This window comes from Pelodiscus sinensis, chromosome 2 (genome assembly GCF_052426305.1).
Source record: "Pelodiscus sinensis isolate ZL-2025 chromosome 2, ASM5242630v1, whole genome shotgun sequence".
Taxonomy (NCBI): Eukaryota; Metazoa; Chordata; order Testudines; family Trionychidae; genus Pelodiscus; species Pelodiscus sinensis.
The window spans coordinates 231,266,664-231,282,706 of record NC_143053.1 but is presented as its reverse complement, the minus strand read 5'-3'; the positions used below and the strand labels follow the sequence as shown (position 1 = coordinate 231,282,706).

At 42.7% G+C, this 16,043-nt stretch overlaps 1 protein-coding gene across 41 annotated transcripts in view; it reads right to left on the bottom strand.

Annotated features, from left to right (window-relative positions):
- SVIL (supervillin) overlaps window positions 1-16,043 on the bottom strand; it is a 197,412-nt gene that overhangs the window by 33,884 nt on the left and 147,485 nt on the right. For 25 of the 41 annotated variants that reach the window (XM_075922624.2, XM_075922625.2, XM_075922620.2 and 22 more), the window contains 4 exons: window positions 15,597-15,729; window positions 8,198-8,245; window positions 7,558-7,635; window positions 6,401-6,469 (listed from right to left, as the gene is read on the bottom strand). In XM_075922624.2, the coding sequence (XP_075778739.2) occupies window positions 6,401-6,469; window positions 7,558-7,635; window positions 8,198-8,245; window positions 15,597-15,729 (328 nt within the window). The remainder of the gene's footprint in view (window positions 1-6,400; window positions 6,470-7,557; window positions 7,636-8,197; window positions 8,246-15,596; window positions 15,730-16,043) is intronic. The other 16 variants (XM_075922617.2, XM_075922618.2, XM_075922631.2 and 13 more) reach the window with 5 other exon arrangements.

Genomic DNA, 16,043 nt, shown 5'->3' with positions numbered 1-16,043 from the left:
GCAGTGTGAACAGCAATGATCATATGGTTGCTGATCCAATGGTACCGCCACTGGATTGATTAATAGTTGAATGATAAATCTCGAAATCAGAAAGTCTAGGGCTGAACTAAGCTGAGATAGCCAATATAATTTTTAAGAAGCTGCCAAAACCAGCAACAGCCTCAATTGAAAGATCCCTGCATAATGGAAAATTATTTGGAAGAGTCCAAATTTACTGAGGAATGCATCAACATGGCTCATAAAAGGTACAGAAACATTCTGATCTCTACCTAGCAGACTGAGTGAATTAAGATGGGAAATGTTAAGCTTTCCAGCTGCTTTTGACATTGGGCGACATTGCTTATTTTCTCTTCTTTCAGAGCAGCAAGAATCTCCTTTCTGAGTGAAAAAACAGTTAAGGTTCTGTCCACCCTTGAACTTGTGACTGGAGATGCAAAACCTACACTTCCGCAACCAACCCTTCAAGGAAGTGGATAGGATTTCTGGGTCTCTGTGCTCAGTTTCCTCCATGGATAATGTTGGACTGTTTGCATTAAAATAAGAGGTGTGATGAGTAGTGTACAGGCCTGGCCACTGGAGAGAGCAGAGGAGGGGCCAACGGCCCTGATCCTCGGTGATTCAAAAGAGCCCAGGGCTCCGGGCCCTTTAAATTGCTGCTGGTGCACTGCACAGCATGCTCCCGGCAGCACTGAGGGCGGGGGCCATGCCTTCTTCCCAAGACCCCAGCCCTTCTGGGAGCACAGAGCTGGGTCTCCTCACCTTGCCCAGGGGCCTGGCGAGGCTGCCAGCTCCCCTACCAGTGTAACAGATTTCTTGTAAACTGCCTCCATTTTCAACTCCAAACCTATTAATCCACTTTCACTACCAGTCTGTGCTTATGGACTATCTGTGCTGAAGTAGCACCACTGCTGGAAGCCACCGTATTTGCTCATAGAAGAAGCAAGTTCCCTGTAAATACCTTCCTCCTTTCTATTGCACTTGAGTGGAACTAGCTCCAGTAACTACTCAGGCATGAAGAAATCCTCGTTAGTATTTCAGATGAAAAGCAATTGTCTGATATCACCACCATTAGCCCTCTTGTCTAGAGTTAATGGAATGAAAACCACTTATATTTTTCACCCACTCTCTTCAATTTTGAGGCAACATCGGTTCACGTCACTTCATTCAGCCAGCTGTAGCTAGGAGAGGCAATGAAGTACTTTCAAAGTTCTTTGCCATTTTTCTATCCCCAAAAGGATGAGCCAGCCTGATAGCATACATTCGTATCACATCTCCATCTCCAAAAGGCTTTTTATATTTCCACTAGCTCAAGGGACACTTCTTAAAATGCAGCCAGACTTGCAGTAGGCACAGCTGCAAGTTCCATCCGTATGTTTTTCTGCTTCTGAAGTTTGCTTTTCATATTCTCAACTAGAGTAAGAAGTGACTCTCTAGGGTTCTTCTTGCATTTAGTCTTCTGAAGTGTGTTGCAATGTCAACTGATATTACACTTCTCAACATAGCTATAATTTTCAAGTGCACATAGTATTATGGTGGTCTATTACTTTCAACGAGTAAGTAATCTTCCCATTTACCTTGAAATGCTCTGTTCTCTGCATGAACTTTTCTCTTACTGCTTTCAAGACTTTGCAGTTACTGAGCTCTGCACTTGAGAGAAACTGATGAGTCTTCCCTCTCAGACTGGTGTGCTACAGGAGACAGGAGTCTAGGTGTGGGTATTGGAGTAAGGGCGACCTTTGTTCTCCTGCTGCTGCAGCTTGCCAGCTACTTTCCTTCACCCCCTGCTGCTGTACTGAAGGGTTGTTCTTTACTGCTTTTGCTGGAGGAGAACTGGCTCTACAACACTGCATCCTGTGCATGGCACAACCTATTATGGACAATGCTTGCAAAGTCACATTTCAGGGAGGATGTCATTTTGTCTGCACACTTTGATTGTGCCACAGAGTATCACTTCACTGAGGGTTCAAATGCTGTGTTCTAGGCAGTTGCTGTTGTGGGAGAGGCTGCTTGGGAAGGCCTCAGAGGATGGATTTGTCCTATGGTCTGGAGTCTGTCTGGATGCTGTCAGTTTAACCATCATCAAGTAATGACAAGGACCTTACATTTACATAGTGCTTTTCATCCAGGACACCAGAATACTTTACAAACAGTAAAAAAAACATTTCATTCCTCACAGGAAACACAGCCAGGAAATGTTGGTTACCTAGATAACAGCACCATGACATAGGAGATATGGACAAGAAATGATTATTGATCCTACTGAAACCACAAGGAGGATTTTATATGCAAAGTGTCTACTGAAGCTGTCATTTTACAAGAACACAGGCATTAACACAATCCTATTTATGTGGAAAAAATCATGTGGCTTTTTGGGAAAATATCCCCATGGTTTAGTTTTAAATTTTGGCTGACAGACAGCACCTGTGCTTCATGGCCACTGAAAATTCAGAAGGGCAGAAACAGGAAAGGGTATGGATCAGCGTACGGACAAATTGCAAGATGGTATTTTCTAACAGGAAGTATTGTAACCAATTTGGGAATAATTCCATATTACACGTCATTATGATGGAGAAAGGTGAATTGATCAATGAACTAAAAAGTGTTTGTTACACCCAGGCAAGAGATCATGATCTACTTTTATACACTACGTGCAAATAGAATATAATATCAACCAGTAATATATACTCATAAAAAGCCAGTTTACCAAAGTTGAAAACTATGACAAACAAAAATGAGAAGGAGGAAATATTTAAACAACGTGAAACTTAATATGGGAATTAATGTCCTTTAGAGGTCCAAATAAGATAATTTCAGGCACAGAATGTGATTTCTTTGGTTAAAAGCATCCTGGTGAACATGGGAGATGAAGATAATAACAGAAAATTAAAAATGTCTCACAAACAGGGAAAATGGGAAGCTTATAGCAATGAATAGAAATCAGTATTCAGGAAATACAGATTAGGTAAGCTATCAGTGAAAAGTCTTCAGCTAGTAGGGTTAAAAACAATAAGACAGTATTTAAAATATACCTGGAACAAAATTAAATTCTAGTAATGGTACAGATCCCACAGAATGAGGATAATAAAATTATCCATCAGGAGGCAGAAGGGGACAAATATTCAATAAATAGTTCTGTTCTGTATTAAAAAGCAGTAGTGAGTGCTCAAATCTAACAACAATGAAATAATTTCTGTTTCATCAGTAACAAGGGATGTTTAATACCACCTATTGTTAAATATTTTAAATTGACTTTTTACAAGATCGCAAGTTTGCCCGATAAAGATAATTTGTATAATAGACCCAATGGTTGATGCTGAAACTCGGCAAATTCAGATTAAAAAAAAATACAGTAAAAATGTTAACAGCAAAGGCAGTTAACTATTGGAACAGCTACCTAGAAAACCTACCGCATTCCTATCATACTAAACCTTTAAATCAAGACTACAGAGACTCCTAAAGATAGGCTCTCGCTGAAAACACCAGCTACAGGCGATGCAGGAACGTCTAAAGTGAGGCTTAACCGCTGCGTAATGCAGGAGGCTAGAGTAGTGATTATGATGATGATCCCTTCTGAATTTAAAATCTATAGCAGTACAGCTTCAGAACATGTGTCTGGACATCTGTTCAGTCCCAGTTCAAAGGGAAGAAGGGCTTATAGCCTACTAAATGCACCACTCCCTGTTATTCTGGATTTTTCTCATCTGCACAGGCCCACTGACAGAAGGGTGGGAGAGTATAAATGAAGCAACTGCCCCGGGGTCCTGCGATTCAAAAGTGTCTGGAGTTCCCAGTTGCTGCTGCTGCTCCTGAGAAGCAGTGGTGTCCAGAGCCTCCGGCCTTTTAAATCACTGCCAGAGCACCACATGGTGCTCCAGAGCTCTGGGCAACTCTGAGGGCTAAGGGAGGAGGTGCACCGCAGTCTGGGAAGTGATCAGGGCTGGCTGCTCTGGCCTCACCATATCTGGAACACAGAGCTCCCCTTCTCCACTTTGTCCCAATGCCCCAAGAGACTGTTGGCTCCACTGAATCTACATCATATCCACCCCTTGCCTAATGGGATCATAACCCAAGGTAATAGGCTGTATGTTATATTTGAATGCAAGAGATAAAAAATAAGAGATAGTTAAAGGACGGCAACCACTAGGATTGTCTTTGGTTGAAAGGAAAAAGCTGAATGAAGATGCATGCAACATCAAAACATGTGGTTTTCAGAAGAACTAGAACTTCCTTTCAATTATATGCTGCGAATTTTGCAGAGTAGACAAAAAGGTGCTAAGTTAGCTTGTAAAGCAGAGAACAGCAAAAACAGAGCTTCCAAAAGATGTAGAGCATGAGAGAAAGGCAATGAATTTAAGAATTGGAGGGTGATGGGTAGGAATTACAATTTTTGTTTCCTACATGACTTTATAGTCACATAAGCCCCTTTTCCTTTTCACAGATGGTCAGTGAACACAAGACAATTTTATTAGATTGTTTGCTACTTGAAATTATTAATGGTTTGTGCAGACAGCATGCAGACTGCCCTTCAGGTAAAAAAGTTTGTTTGTACCTTGAGAATCTGATATTACTAATCCAATACAGAATTACAGCAAAATACATCTATTGCCTTACTAGATGCCCTTTTCTTTCACCTAGGAATTTAGTATCTTCACAAAACTAGTTTTAGCAAATGTGAACTGAAGGCCCCAAATTAGAGATTTTATTCCACATAACTATTGGTACAGACAAAACTTGATTGATACTAATAACTTTGAAAAGTACATAAAAAAAGGTGTGGGGTCCTGGTCACAGCAAAGCTTTATTTAGAAACTCCAGAAGTACATGAACAGTTTCTCTTTTGTTCATTCTATCAGCAGTATGTATCTTAGACAAACACATGTAGCCATATTACAACCTTGTATTTTAAGGTATGACCATCACAACACATGCTGCAACTAGTATACAACAGGCATGTGAACAGGTACCCGGTTGACCAGTTACTTGATAAGCATCATCCTGAATGGGCGATGCTTACAGGATAACAGTTAACTAGTACCTGGGAGCAGACTCAGCAGCAGCCCTGCACAGGGCCGGGAGCTGGCAGCCCTCTGTGGGGCTGAGAGAACCCTTCCTGCCTGGACCCCTTGGCTAAAACAGTCCCCCAGCCCCCCCACACAGGAACCCTGCCCACCTTTTAATCGGTTAACTAGTTAACATTACATTTAACCAATTACATGGGATTTTACATCCTCAGTATCTAATCTGGAGAAAAGTCCAAAGATTTTCCTATAATGCTGCAAAAGTAGATCTGTGTTGGGAGGCCAAGGACTGGGTGCTCAGAGTCAGATTAAAAAAAGGGGCTTCTGGGGCTGCAGCCCAGGACCCCAGACTAAAGGTGGTTTCCTCAGTCCGGGGCCCTGAGCTGCTGCCACACTAGCCTTTCCGGGGGAAGAAGAAGTGGCAGCTCTGCACCATTCCATCCTTCCCCCCAAACCCCACTGCAGCCATTTCTCCACCTCACTGCAATCCCCTGCCTCATCCCTGAGCCTTCTCCTGCACCCGAGCTCCTGCTCAGACTCCACAGACCAACTCCTAGCTCTGCCCCCTCATAACCTAACTCCCTTCCAGACCCCACAGCCCCAGCCCTGAGTCGTCTCCTGCACCCTCCCTCCTCCCCAGACCATGCACCCTAGACCTGAGCTGCCTCCTGCCCCAAGCCTGCTCCCGCACTCCAAACCCTTTGGCCCAAGCCTGGGCCCCCTCCCGCACTCCAAATGCCTCATCCCAAACCTGCAAACCCCAACTGGAGCCCTCACACCTATCATAACCCATAGCCCTCTCCTCAACACTGAGCCCCTCATGTTTGGACCCCCCTTGGAGCCTAGGGGCCCCCACAAAATCTAATGGCCACAGAAGAGTTAATCTTGCCCTAAGGGTTATAACATAAAATAAGAGCCAAGCTGCCCTATATGCTCAACCTTCTAATTAACTGTTCTTACTTCTTCCTTCACTTTCTTTCAGACTAACTATTTCATAAGATCAGTCCCTCTCTCCTCACCACATTTTCTGGTGTTCCAGCTCTGCTCACTCTGACTGCTGTACTAAGCTGGTTACATAAGAAACTGAAAGTGAATTATTTTACAAACCTTCATTAACTATTCACTGCTTTTAAAGTAGCTCATTGAAGCTTATTTAGAATATGCACATGGAATATATGGATGTATTTTGCAATGCAGTATCAGAATCATAATGTCAAGTCCAGTCACCTAATGCACTGTTACCATTTACTAGAACAGCAAAAGGGAGCTGTTAGTTACCAAGCAAAGTATCCATTGGTTAATTTGCTTTGGGAATGGGTCTTAAAACCATTTTGTTGACTGTAACTCCTTCAACTAAAACAGGAAGTTTATGAATATTTCACCTTCCATCTCCAAGGATGCCGTTCATCAAAGACCAGGGGGCTTGATTCTTTCAAACTAGAACTATTGACCTTAAAAGAAGAGAAACAAAAGGGTGAGGAAAGACAAAAGAGGCAGCAAAAAGAAGCAGGATGTGCCAGCCTTAAAATCTTTTAGAACAAAATAGTGAATGTAATGTAGGAAAAATACCTCTGGAGGAAACTAGAGCATGAAATAAAAACCATCTACAACGCACCACTTTGTTCATTTAATAAACTGAAACGTGATCAGGTTTTTTTTTTTTTTTTTTTTTAATACTACACATTTTTTGTAGAAATTTAATTCAAAGAGACACGGGATGCACTGCAACTATTGGGGGAAGCAAAATGCTTAGCATTTAGGAACTACTCCATTCATAACTCTATTTAGTTTCTACTAATTCATAGTACAGCAGACTTCTGATAATCCGGCACCTTTGGGATCCAGCGGGTACTGGATTATCGGATATGCCAGAGTATCAGGAGGTACTCCGGCAGGGGGGGCTGTGACATGTCTGGGAGGGGGTGGGGGTGTTAGGCAGGGAACGGCGCAGCATGGGGAGAACCAGGTGCTGACCAGTGGCGGACCTGGGGAAGCCCTGGGGCAGAGCAGCTGGGGTGCTGTCGGGTTGGTCCCGCAGTGCCGTCCCTCACCTGAGCAGCACTGCAGGACCAATCCGGCAGTACCCCAGCTGCTCCGTTCCACACCGCTTCCCCAGGTCCGCAGCTGGTCAGCTTCAGCAGTGGCAGAAGTGGACTTGAGGAAGCGGCATGGAGCAGCTCCAACTGTCTGGCTGGCCGGAGCACTTCCGGGTTCCAGTTGGTGCAGGACCACTGGATGCCGGACAATTGGAGTTTTACTGTACTGTAAATGAACAGAGTAACGTCCTTGGTCAGATTATAGTTAGCCTGATTTAGTTTATTATCTCTAATCACAATTTTTAGAGATGTAGTTTAATAAAAATACTAATAGAATTTATGTTGGTGGAAAATACGTAATATAGGTACTGTACTTCTAAAGGTACTTTTTTCAGAGTACTATTTACTAGGCAGAATATATAGTAGTCTCCCACATAACTAAATGCTCTATAAGTGATCAGGAATTTCAACAAGCATGAAGAAGTGTGCAAGCTTTTGCTCACCTGATGAATAGGTACAAAAGGATGAAATGTATGGGCAACAGGTATGGCAGGAGAATAAGTAGAAGCATAGACAGGTTCCTATGGTAGGGGCAGAAGCACAGCAAGAGAATTAGAGGGGGGCCAGAAATTATTTGTCAGACAATGGAGGAAAAATCAAGTGATTCTTTTTTAAAAAGGAGTTTACTTATTGCCATTTCAGCCTTAATCTTTTAGAAACGTTTTCCCTACTGAAAAGTCAGTGCAAGAAAAAAAATGTCACAACAGCATGTTTACCGCAGCCATTTCATGCAGTAATTAAATTAATTAGACACACTATCATGGCAGTTTGATGTGAAACTGAGCTGCACGAATAAGAGAAACACTTTTCACACACAGATGCTTTTAATGGTGTCTGCTTTCATGAGTCATTAAATGACTGAAGCGTGTGTCTCAACATGGATGTTACCACTGGATGTGACCTCAGCCCTTACTGGAATAAGGAACCGTGTATCTTTCAGATAAAATGAAACAATATTTTCTAATACTTGAATACAAATTGGAGAAAGGCCTGGAAGGGAATACAAACACACTGCACCCAACAAAAGTGATTTCACTAGTCTAGCCAAAGCCTGGAATAACCTAACAGCACAGTGAGGCTTACCCAAAGCTGATTAGACACGTCATTATCATCTGTCATTCTTCCTTCTTCCTACAGGTTAAAACAAACAGGAAACATTGCACAGAACATTGGAAACGTGCAGTTCATTAGAGAGCAGCTCACATTCCAGTGACTAGTGCTTCAGGTTCAATTAGAACTGTGTGCATGCACACCCAGGAGATACAACTTTCATTCTTATCACAAAAAAAGAGACATATTATTTGTCTAGAGGTACACTTTTGTGTTAGATTGTTTTTTTTAAAGGAGCTTACCCCCACCATGGTTGTATAAGTGTCGTCCTCAGAGTAATTCTGAATCATGACAACAGTACACACATGCTTTTAGCAATGTAACAGAGTACAGTATACATTTTCAGGAATGAAATATTTCAAACTTGATTCACTCTTTTAAAAACTACTGTTGCAAAGCAGAAGTGCAGGATGGGAGGAGGTGGAAATCACACATTAATCTAGAATTCTAAATAGTTTTTGACTTAAAATGGCTAGGACATAGGAATGTTCATTCCAATAAAATTCTGTGTTTTTGATGCTAGAAAAGGTTTCACATTTGCATTATTTTTCATGGGAACCCACCAAACCCACCCCAGAAGACTGATGACTGATTACCCTGTGGTCAGTGGTCTCCAACCTTTTAAAGTAGGAGATCACTTTTTGAATTTAAGCGCAATCCAGGATTTACCTCAAACCCAAATACTCTTGCCCCGCCTCCTTTCTGCCCCGCCAAGGCCCCGCCCCTGCTCACTCCATCCTCCCTCCCCCATCCTCACTCATTTTTATAAGGCTGGGGGCAGGGATTCACGGTGCAGGAGAGAAGAATACAGGCTTTAGCTGGGCACCACTTACCATAGGTAGCTTCTGGGTGGTGGTGCAGGAGGCTAAGGCAGGCTCACCTCTACACTGGCCCTGCATCACTCCCAAAAGCAGCCAGCAAACTCTCTCCATCCCTGCCCACCTCTGCTCTGTGGAGATGGGGTACAGGGTGGAGGGAGGGGAACCCTGACATCAGCACCCCCCTTCCTCTTCTTCCCATGCCCTGCACAGCAAGCAGGAGGCTCACAGGGGTGAGGGGCATCACCCAGGTAGAGTGCTGGAGCAGCATGGCAGGGCTAAGAGGGGCAGATGCAGTGCTGCACTTGACAACCTCATGGCCAAACCTCTCAGGATCACATGTCAAAGGTTCCAAGATCTACCAGTAGATTCCTGTCTACTGGTTGGTGACCACTGCCCTTTGTGATGAGCGAGCACATCAGACTGAATCCAATCTATTGTAGCTCCAAGAATTTCATATATCAAGGCACTTCATCTTTTTATCTGGCTGAAAACTCTGCAGGCCTTCTATAAATTGTATGACTAGGCTCCACTGTACACATGAAACTAAAAATCCTCATACCAAATTTCAAAACAAACATATACAGAATACACTGTTTGAAAATGAATCATCATAAAGTTTAGTTTTGTTCTTGTAAACCTCAATGTCTCCAGAGTTTATGATGCACCCCATTATTTTATCAGTAGATTATTCTTTCGTCTGTGGATATGGGGGCAAGTTCTTCTGGAACTGAACAACTCTTCGAAGTTTTAAACTACACAAATTACCGGTACATTTATAAAGAACAATTTCTGGAGTATTGTAAAGATGTCATCTTTAGGCAACTAACTGCCTATTGAAAATTAATGCATTTTGACTAAAACATTAACTGTACAGAGTTACTGTATGCATTCTAATTTGAGGATTTTGAATTTACTTCCTACATGGTTTATTTTTAAAAAAGGCTTTTGACAAACTCAACAACTTACATGCTTATAAGCATGCAACAATAAACAAGCGCTCTAAAGCAAGGTTAATAAGTGGCCACATGCTCTTTAATACTGCATACAAGCATGTTAATCAGTAAAGATGGACAAATTAGTAGCATTTGGAAAATCCATGCCATATTTTGGATAAGAACAAGCAAGTGCCATTAATGTAACTTATTCCCTGCTCTTGAGACAGGATTCTAGAATGCAAAGTCTATATTCTTTACTAGTTCAAAGCTTAGCAGTCAATACAACTCCTGCAAATCCAATAATATAGATTGTACACTTTTTAAATACCCAGGAGTATCTAATACACAGATATTTTCTAAAAAGGATCATCATCTCATGGTCATTCTGAATCAGGATAGTAAATAATTTCCACACAGCTATTTTGAATTCCAAGCCAGTTAACAACATTTACAGTAGATTCTAACCAAAGACACTAAAGCTGAAAGTTATTTAAAAAAAAAAAAACTTTCAAAAGACAGACCGTATTCTAGGGATTTGTAACACCTTTAGAAACACAAACTACTTTCAATGAAGCTTTAAATTGCTTTGTGCACAAGCATCACTGATGTCAGTTCTGTTTTGGGAATTATCAAACATTGCAGTACAAGAAAAACTGCCACAAAGTCAGATTTTTGTACTGTCTTCATTCAGCTAGGCACAGGTTTCATCGGTAGCTTGATAAACCTTCAACATAGCTCCTACCTATTTTGATACTAATACTGCACAACTCCAGAACACTCAAGTTGCTACTATGATCACATTCTGGTCCAAAGACACTAGAAGGCACTTCATAATTATTTTGTCATGATGTTGAACTAAGTCAGGTACTAGCATTAGGAAGAAGTTACTCACTTTGTGCAGTAATGATGGTGCATTGAGATGTTCCCCCCCCCCCCCCGTGAGAGCTCCACTCAGGTCTTGGTGCGTCTTCATGCCGGTGATTGGAGATTTTTACCTAGATTTTTACCTTCCGTGTCACACATGCATGGTCGCCATCTGTTGGCTGCGTGGTGCGGGTCCCCCTGTTCCTTTTCTAATGGAAATCCTTTAACACACTCCAAGTAGCAGGGAGGACAAGAAGGTAGGGGAGCACCCACAGGGACACACACATCTCCAAGTACCATTGTCACTGCACAAGGTAAGTAACTTCTCCTTCAAGTGGCGTCTCTGTGGGTGCTCCACTAAAGTGACTAGCTAGCAGTACCCACTGTTCGTGGTGGTGGGTCTTGGAGTCAGTTGTGAGAAGAGGCAAGGACTGAATCTGCTAACGTGGTGTTAGCTAAGGTCCCTGCTGCAGAGCATAGTGTTGTGTGAAGGTGTGATGTGAAGACCATGTCGCTACTCTACAGATATTGGCGAGAGGTACATTATGCAGGAAAGCAGTTGATGTGGCCATCGCACAAGTGGAAAGTGCGGTGATAGTCTGAGGTGGTTTCCTCCTCCGAAGACAGTGTATATGCAATTGGCTCTTCACTTGGAGATACGTTGCATGGAGACAGATATCCCCCTGTGGGGAACAGACAGAAATTTGTCTGATTTCCTAAATTCCTTGGTCCTATATATGTAGGATGCAAGGGCTTGTCTCGTGTCCAGAGTATGTAGCATTGCTTCTCTCAGGAAGCTAAGGAGTTTAGGAAACTAGGTGGGCAAATAAATTTAGGCATGTCTTTCACAAACCCACTAAGAAGCGCTTCATGATGAAATATGAAAGAGCAAAAGGTTGTCCACTGGTTTGTGAAAAACTGTGATGGAGGACAGATGGACGCGAATGGAGCTGATGGAGAGGCCTGCGACACTAAGGTCCATCAGGTATTCAAGTACGGTAAGTATCAGAACAGTATTTGGTCGCAATTGACATTGGCTGCATCACTCCTGAAATCGTCCCCATTTGTTTTGGTAGGTATTCTCACAGAGGAGCACCACCTATTCAGGAGGATCTGATTCACTCTGTTGGGACAGGTAAGTTCTTCATTTTGGAACTATGAAGAAGCTGCGCTGGGCATTTGAGAGCCCTCAGGTTAGGATGGAGAGTTTTACTGATGTTGGGTCAGCAATTGAGATCCAATGGAGAGGGAAATCAAGTGAGCAATCGATAGATAATGCAGGTAGGGAAACCACGGTTGTCTTGGCCAATGGGGAACTATTAAAATTACTGTGGCTTGGTCCTTGCCAATCTTGAACATCCTGGAAAGCAGTGGAGTCGTTGGAAAGGCATATAGAAGGGGAGCAGTCCAGGGTTTGGTGACAGCATCTCTCTCTGAACTTTTGCCTTGACCTCCTCGGCGGCGGCGGCATTTGCTGTTGGATGCAGTCGCAAATAAGTTTAGGAATGGGAAATCCCATTGCCGGAAGACTGGGAGGGTGATATAGAGTCTGAACTGCCACTTGGACTGTTCCAAGAAGTGTCTGCTCAGTTTGTCTGCAGTGGTGTTCTGTCGGCAGGGTATATACTAAGGATGGTAAGGAGTAGTCGACTATTCGATACTCCGTCAACTAGCTGATTTCCCCCTCTCCCCTCCCTGCTGCCTCTATCAGATAGAGGCAGCAAATGGGGGTGGGGAGGGTAAGAGGGATCTCACATCTCGGATCATGACCATCTGCCTTGGACTCTCTGCTTGTCACAGTGGGCACCCCAACCTAGTAGAGATGCGTTGGTTGAGATCACCACGGATGGATCTGGGTGATGGAAAAGTATTCCGGCAAGGAGGTTACCATATGTGCTGGTGTGGATGTCACTGTCTCACGTGAACGATGACAGTTCAAGCAACAGATTGGTTGAAGGGCTCCCAAGGGGGCCATTGGGATTGGAACTGCCGTGGTGGATAAGGCCAAGGGTGATTAATGCACATGTACTGTGGAGGGTGGTGTGTTGGTCGGTGCTGAGTGGAACACCACAAAGTCACTGAGCCTGTCAGTGAGGAGTGTTGTGAGGAGAACCTGCTCTCCTGTCTGGTGCCATATACGGTGCCCAGTGATAAGGGAGTAGGCAAATAAGAAATGTTCTGAATATTGTTGGTGTGGACTAGGTTGTCGGATTCTCGGAGAATGCAGAGGTGAAGATGCGCTTGGCACTGGTGGAGACCGTGTGTGTGGCTGCGGCACTCAGTGCTGCGTGTCTGCTGTTTTATGAGAAGCCTTCTTCAGCTCTGGTGCCTGAGCATGCTTAGTTTCTGACGGGTGGGAACCGGAATGTTGGCTCAGTGCGGAGATATCCATTAGAGTCGGGGTGGAGGCATGTCAGATTTTGTCAGTGCCAATCGAGGAACGGCACCAGTCTGTGTTGAAGAGCTAGTCTTCCTTTTCGGCTCCAACTCTGCTCTCTTTGTAGGTGCCGTTTTCTGCTTCTCTGCAGTGCTGGAAGTAGACGGCACCGGCGAACAGGTGACATGGGACATGAATGACAAAGACCATGCTGGAGAGGCCTGAGATGTACGCGAGACCCTTGAGGGTGATGAATTAGCCCTCTTAGGTGGAGTTAGTGGCTCTGGGGGTTGGTGGACTAAGCCTCTGGTGGTTGAAGGGATTTCTCTCATAGGAGGTTAAGTCAAGTCTCATTTTATGGTCCTTCCTGGCTCTGGCCATCATGTTCTGGCAGTGTGGGAATTTCTACGGCACATGGCCTTCGCCAAGACACTTTATGCAGGAACTATGCTTGTCAGATGCAGGCATCAAGTCTCTACACGTATCACATTTTTTAACCCCAGTAGACACTGGCATTTTGAGAAGAACTTTTAGAGTTTAAAAACTTGCAGGAACTAAAAAGAAAAACTGGGGAAGCGGTTTGTTTGTTTTTTTCCAATTAACAAGAACTAATGAACATTAATTGTAAACTGATTAAAACTTCTAATGAACTATAAACTAACTACACTATTTTTATTTTTCCAGTTGGAGAAGAGAGCACTACTGAGACTCCATCTTCTGCCAAGGATGGTAGAAAAGGAAGTGAGGAGGACCCACGCTGCATGTGTAGCCAATGTATGAAAACAGCATAAGGCAGCGACTGCACATGTGCAGCGTGGGAAGCCACTGCTAGGCAAAAATCTCTGATCGCCGGCGTGAGAATGCACCTAGACCTGTGTGGAGCACTCACAAGGAAACCCCTCGATGGAGAATGATAAGCTCATTGATAGCTGCTGGGGAGCCATCTGCAACAATGTTGTTTTTGGATTTACACTAGGTTGTCTACCTTTAGTTCTTTGGTGATTCTCTTAAGTTGCTTTCAGCTGGAGAATGTTACCTTAACAACTGGATTTTGAAGTCTGAACTGTTATACTGTGAACTTCCAGTTTTGTTCTCCCAAATCAAGTTTGTTTTACCAACCATGCAAAGCACTGCATGTTTTAAAAACAGTCTACAAGGCAAAAATATAGCCACTAAGTATTCTTTTCTTAGTCTTATTGAGCGGGTCACAGATGTTTCAGACACATTCACTTATGATTCAGGTACTCAGATTTAAAGACCACAACAACAACGTTATGTCAGTAAGGACAGATTGATCATCAAGCCTACATGTATACTGATGGGAACAGGACTTGTATTCCACTATTGGCTGGGAACCTACACTGAATATTTAATAAAAAAAATACCATTTATATTATTAACTAATGAGACAAAGATTTTTGTCCTTTCTAGCACAGAATGTATTATAAACAAGACTAATCACAAGTCTGGAGGTTTCTAGTGGCTCTGGCTACTCACTGACAGCCAGGACTGTATAAAATACTAAAAAACAGAAGCAATTGATAAGTATTCTAATATTTACACCTTAACAACTAACTCTTGGTTCCCTCAAAACTACTGAAAATGTTTGTGTGTATGAAGACTGCAAAATACCAAAGATTAGAATTTAATATCTTCAAACCATTTCATATTAAAACAGCGAGAAAGATTCAGATAAGTTAAACAGTTGTTAAACTGAAATCTGTTCTTGCTTTTGTGACCATGAGAAATCCAAACATTTAAAAAAATATTTAACTCTCCCTAAAATCTTAGGGTACATCTACACAGCAGGGCTAAAGTCAAATTAAGCTATACAACTTCAGCTACATTGATAGCATAGCTTAAGTCGAAATAGCTTAACTTGGCTCTAGGTGCTGTCTCCACAGCAGGAAGTCGAAGGAAGAACACTCTGTTTCGACTTCCCTTATTCCTCGTGAAACGAAGGTTACCATGAGTTGGAGTAAGTCGTCCCCCAGCTCAACATTATTTCAAAATAAAGGCTTGTAGTGTAGACATGCTCTTCATTATTTTGGAATAACGTTAGTTATTCCGAAATAATGCTGCTGTGTAGACGAACCCCTACAAGACCACTTACTTTTTGGTAATGTACTGATAAAAATATACTCTTCCCAACGCTGAAAATACAGAGACAGACAGTGAACAAGGCAATTTGGCATTTAAGAGCTCTGTGATAGAGAAACTTCTTTTCCTTTATACAAACCCAGAAGCTAGGTAAAGATGACTAATGCTACAAGCTGTAGCTATCAGCCAAAGTTAGGCATGCTTGTGTAGTTTGATGCTGTCCAAAGCAGTAGTGTTTCAAGAAAAATACTTTTTCCTATCCTGGAAAATTTTACCTTCTTCTTGAAGAACTGCTCAGCTTCTTGCAGCTGTGTGCTACGCTCAGAGACAGACATTTTCCCATACTCCTGCTTTTTGTTAAGTCTGCTTCTCCAGCTTTCTTCACCACGCTTCTTCAACAGCGCCAGCCTAAAAAGGAAAAAAAAGATGCCAACTGTGTAGGTTTCAACGTTATCTAGGAAAGCTGCATCATTTCAACAATGTTATGGTCATAAAACTTTTAATTAATGTTTGTTTTAAAAACGAGATGATTATATAGTTAGCCCCACCCCCAACTTCTTAGTGTGCACTTGGATGCCTAGATGCCTTTTTAGTCAGTTTAAAAGTTATCTATTATATATATAATAATTACAATTACACAGAAGAAGAGAGAACAGGGAAGGGAGCACTACTGAACTTGTGTGATATTATCCATTTCCCAGTATAATGAGGATTCCTCTTAT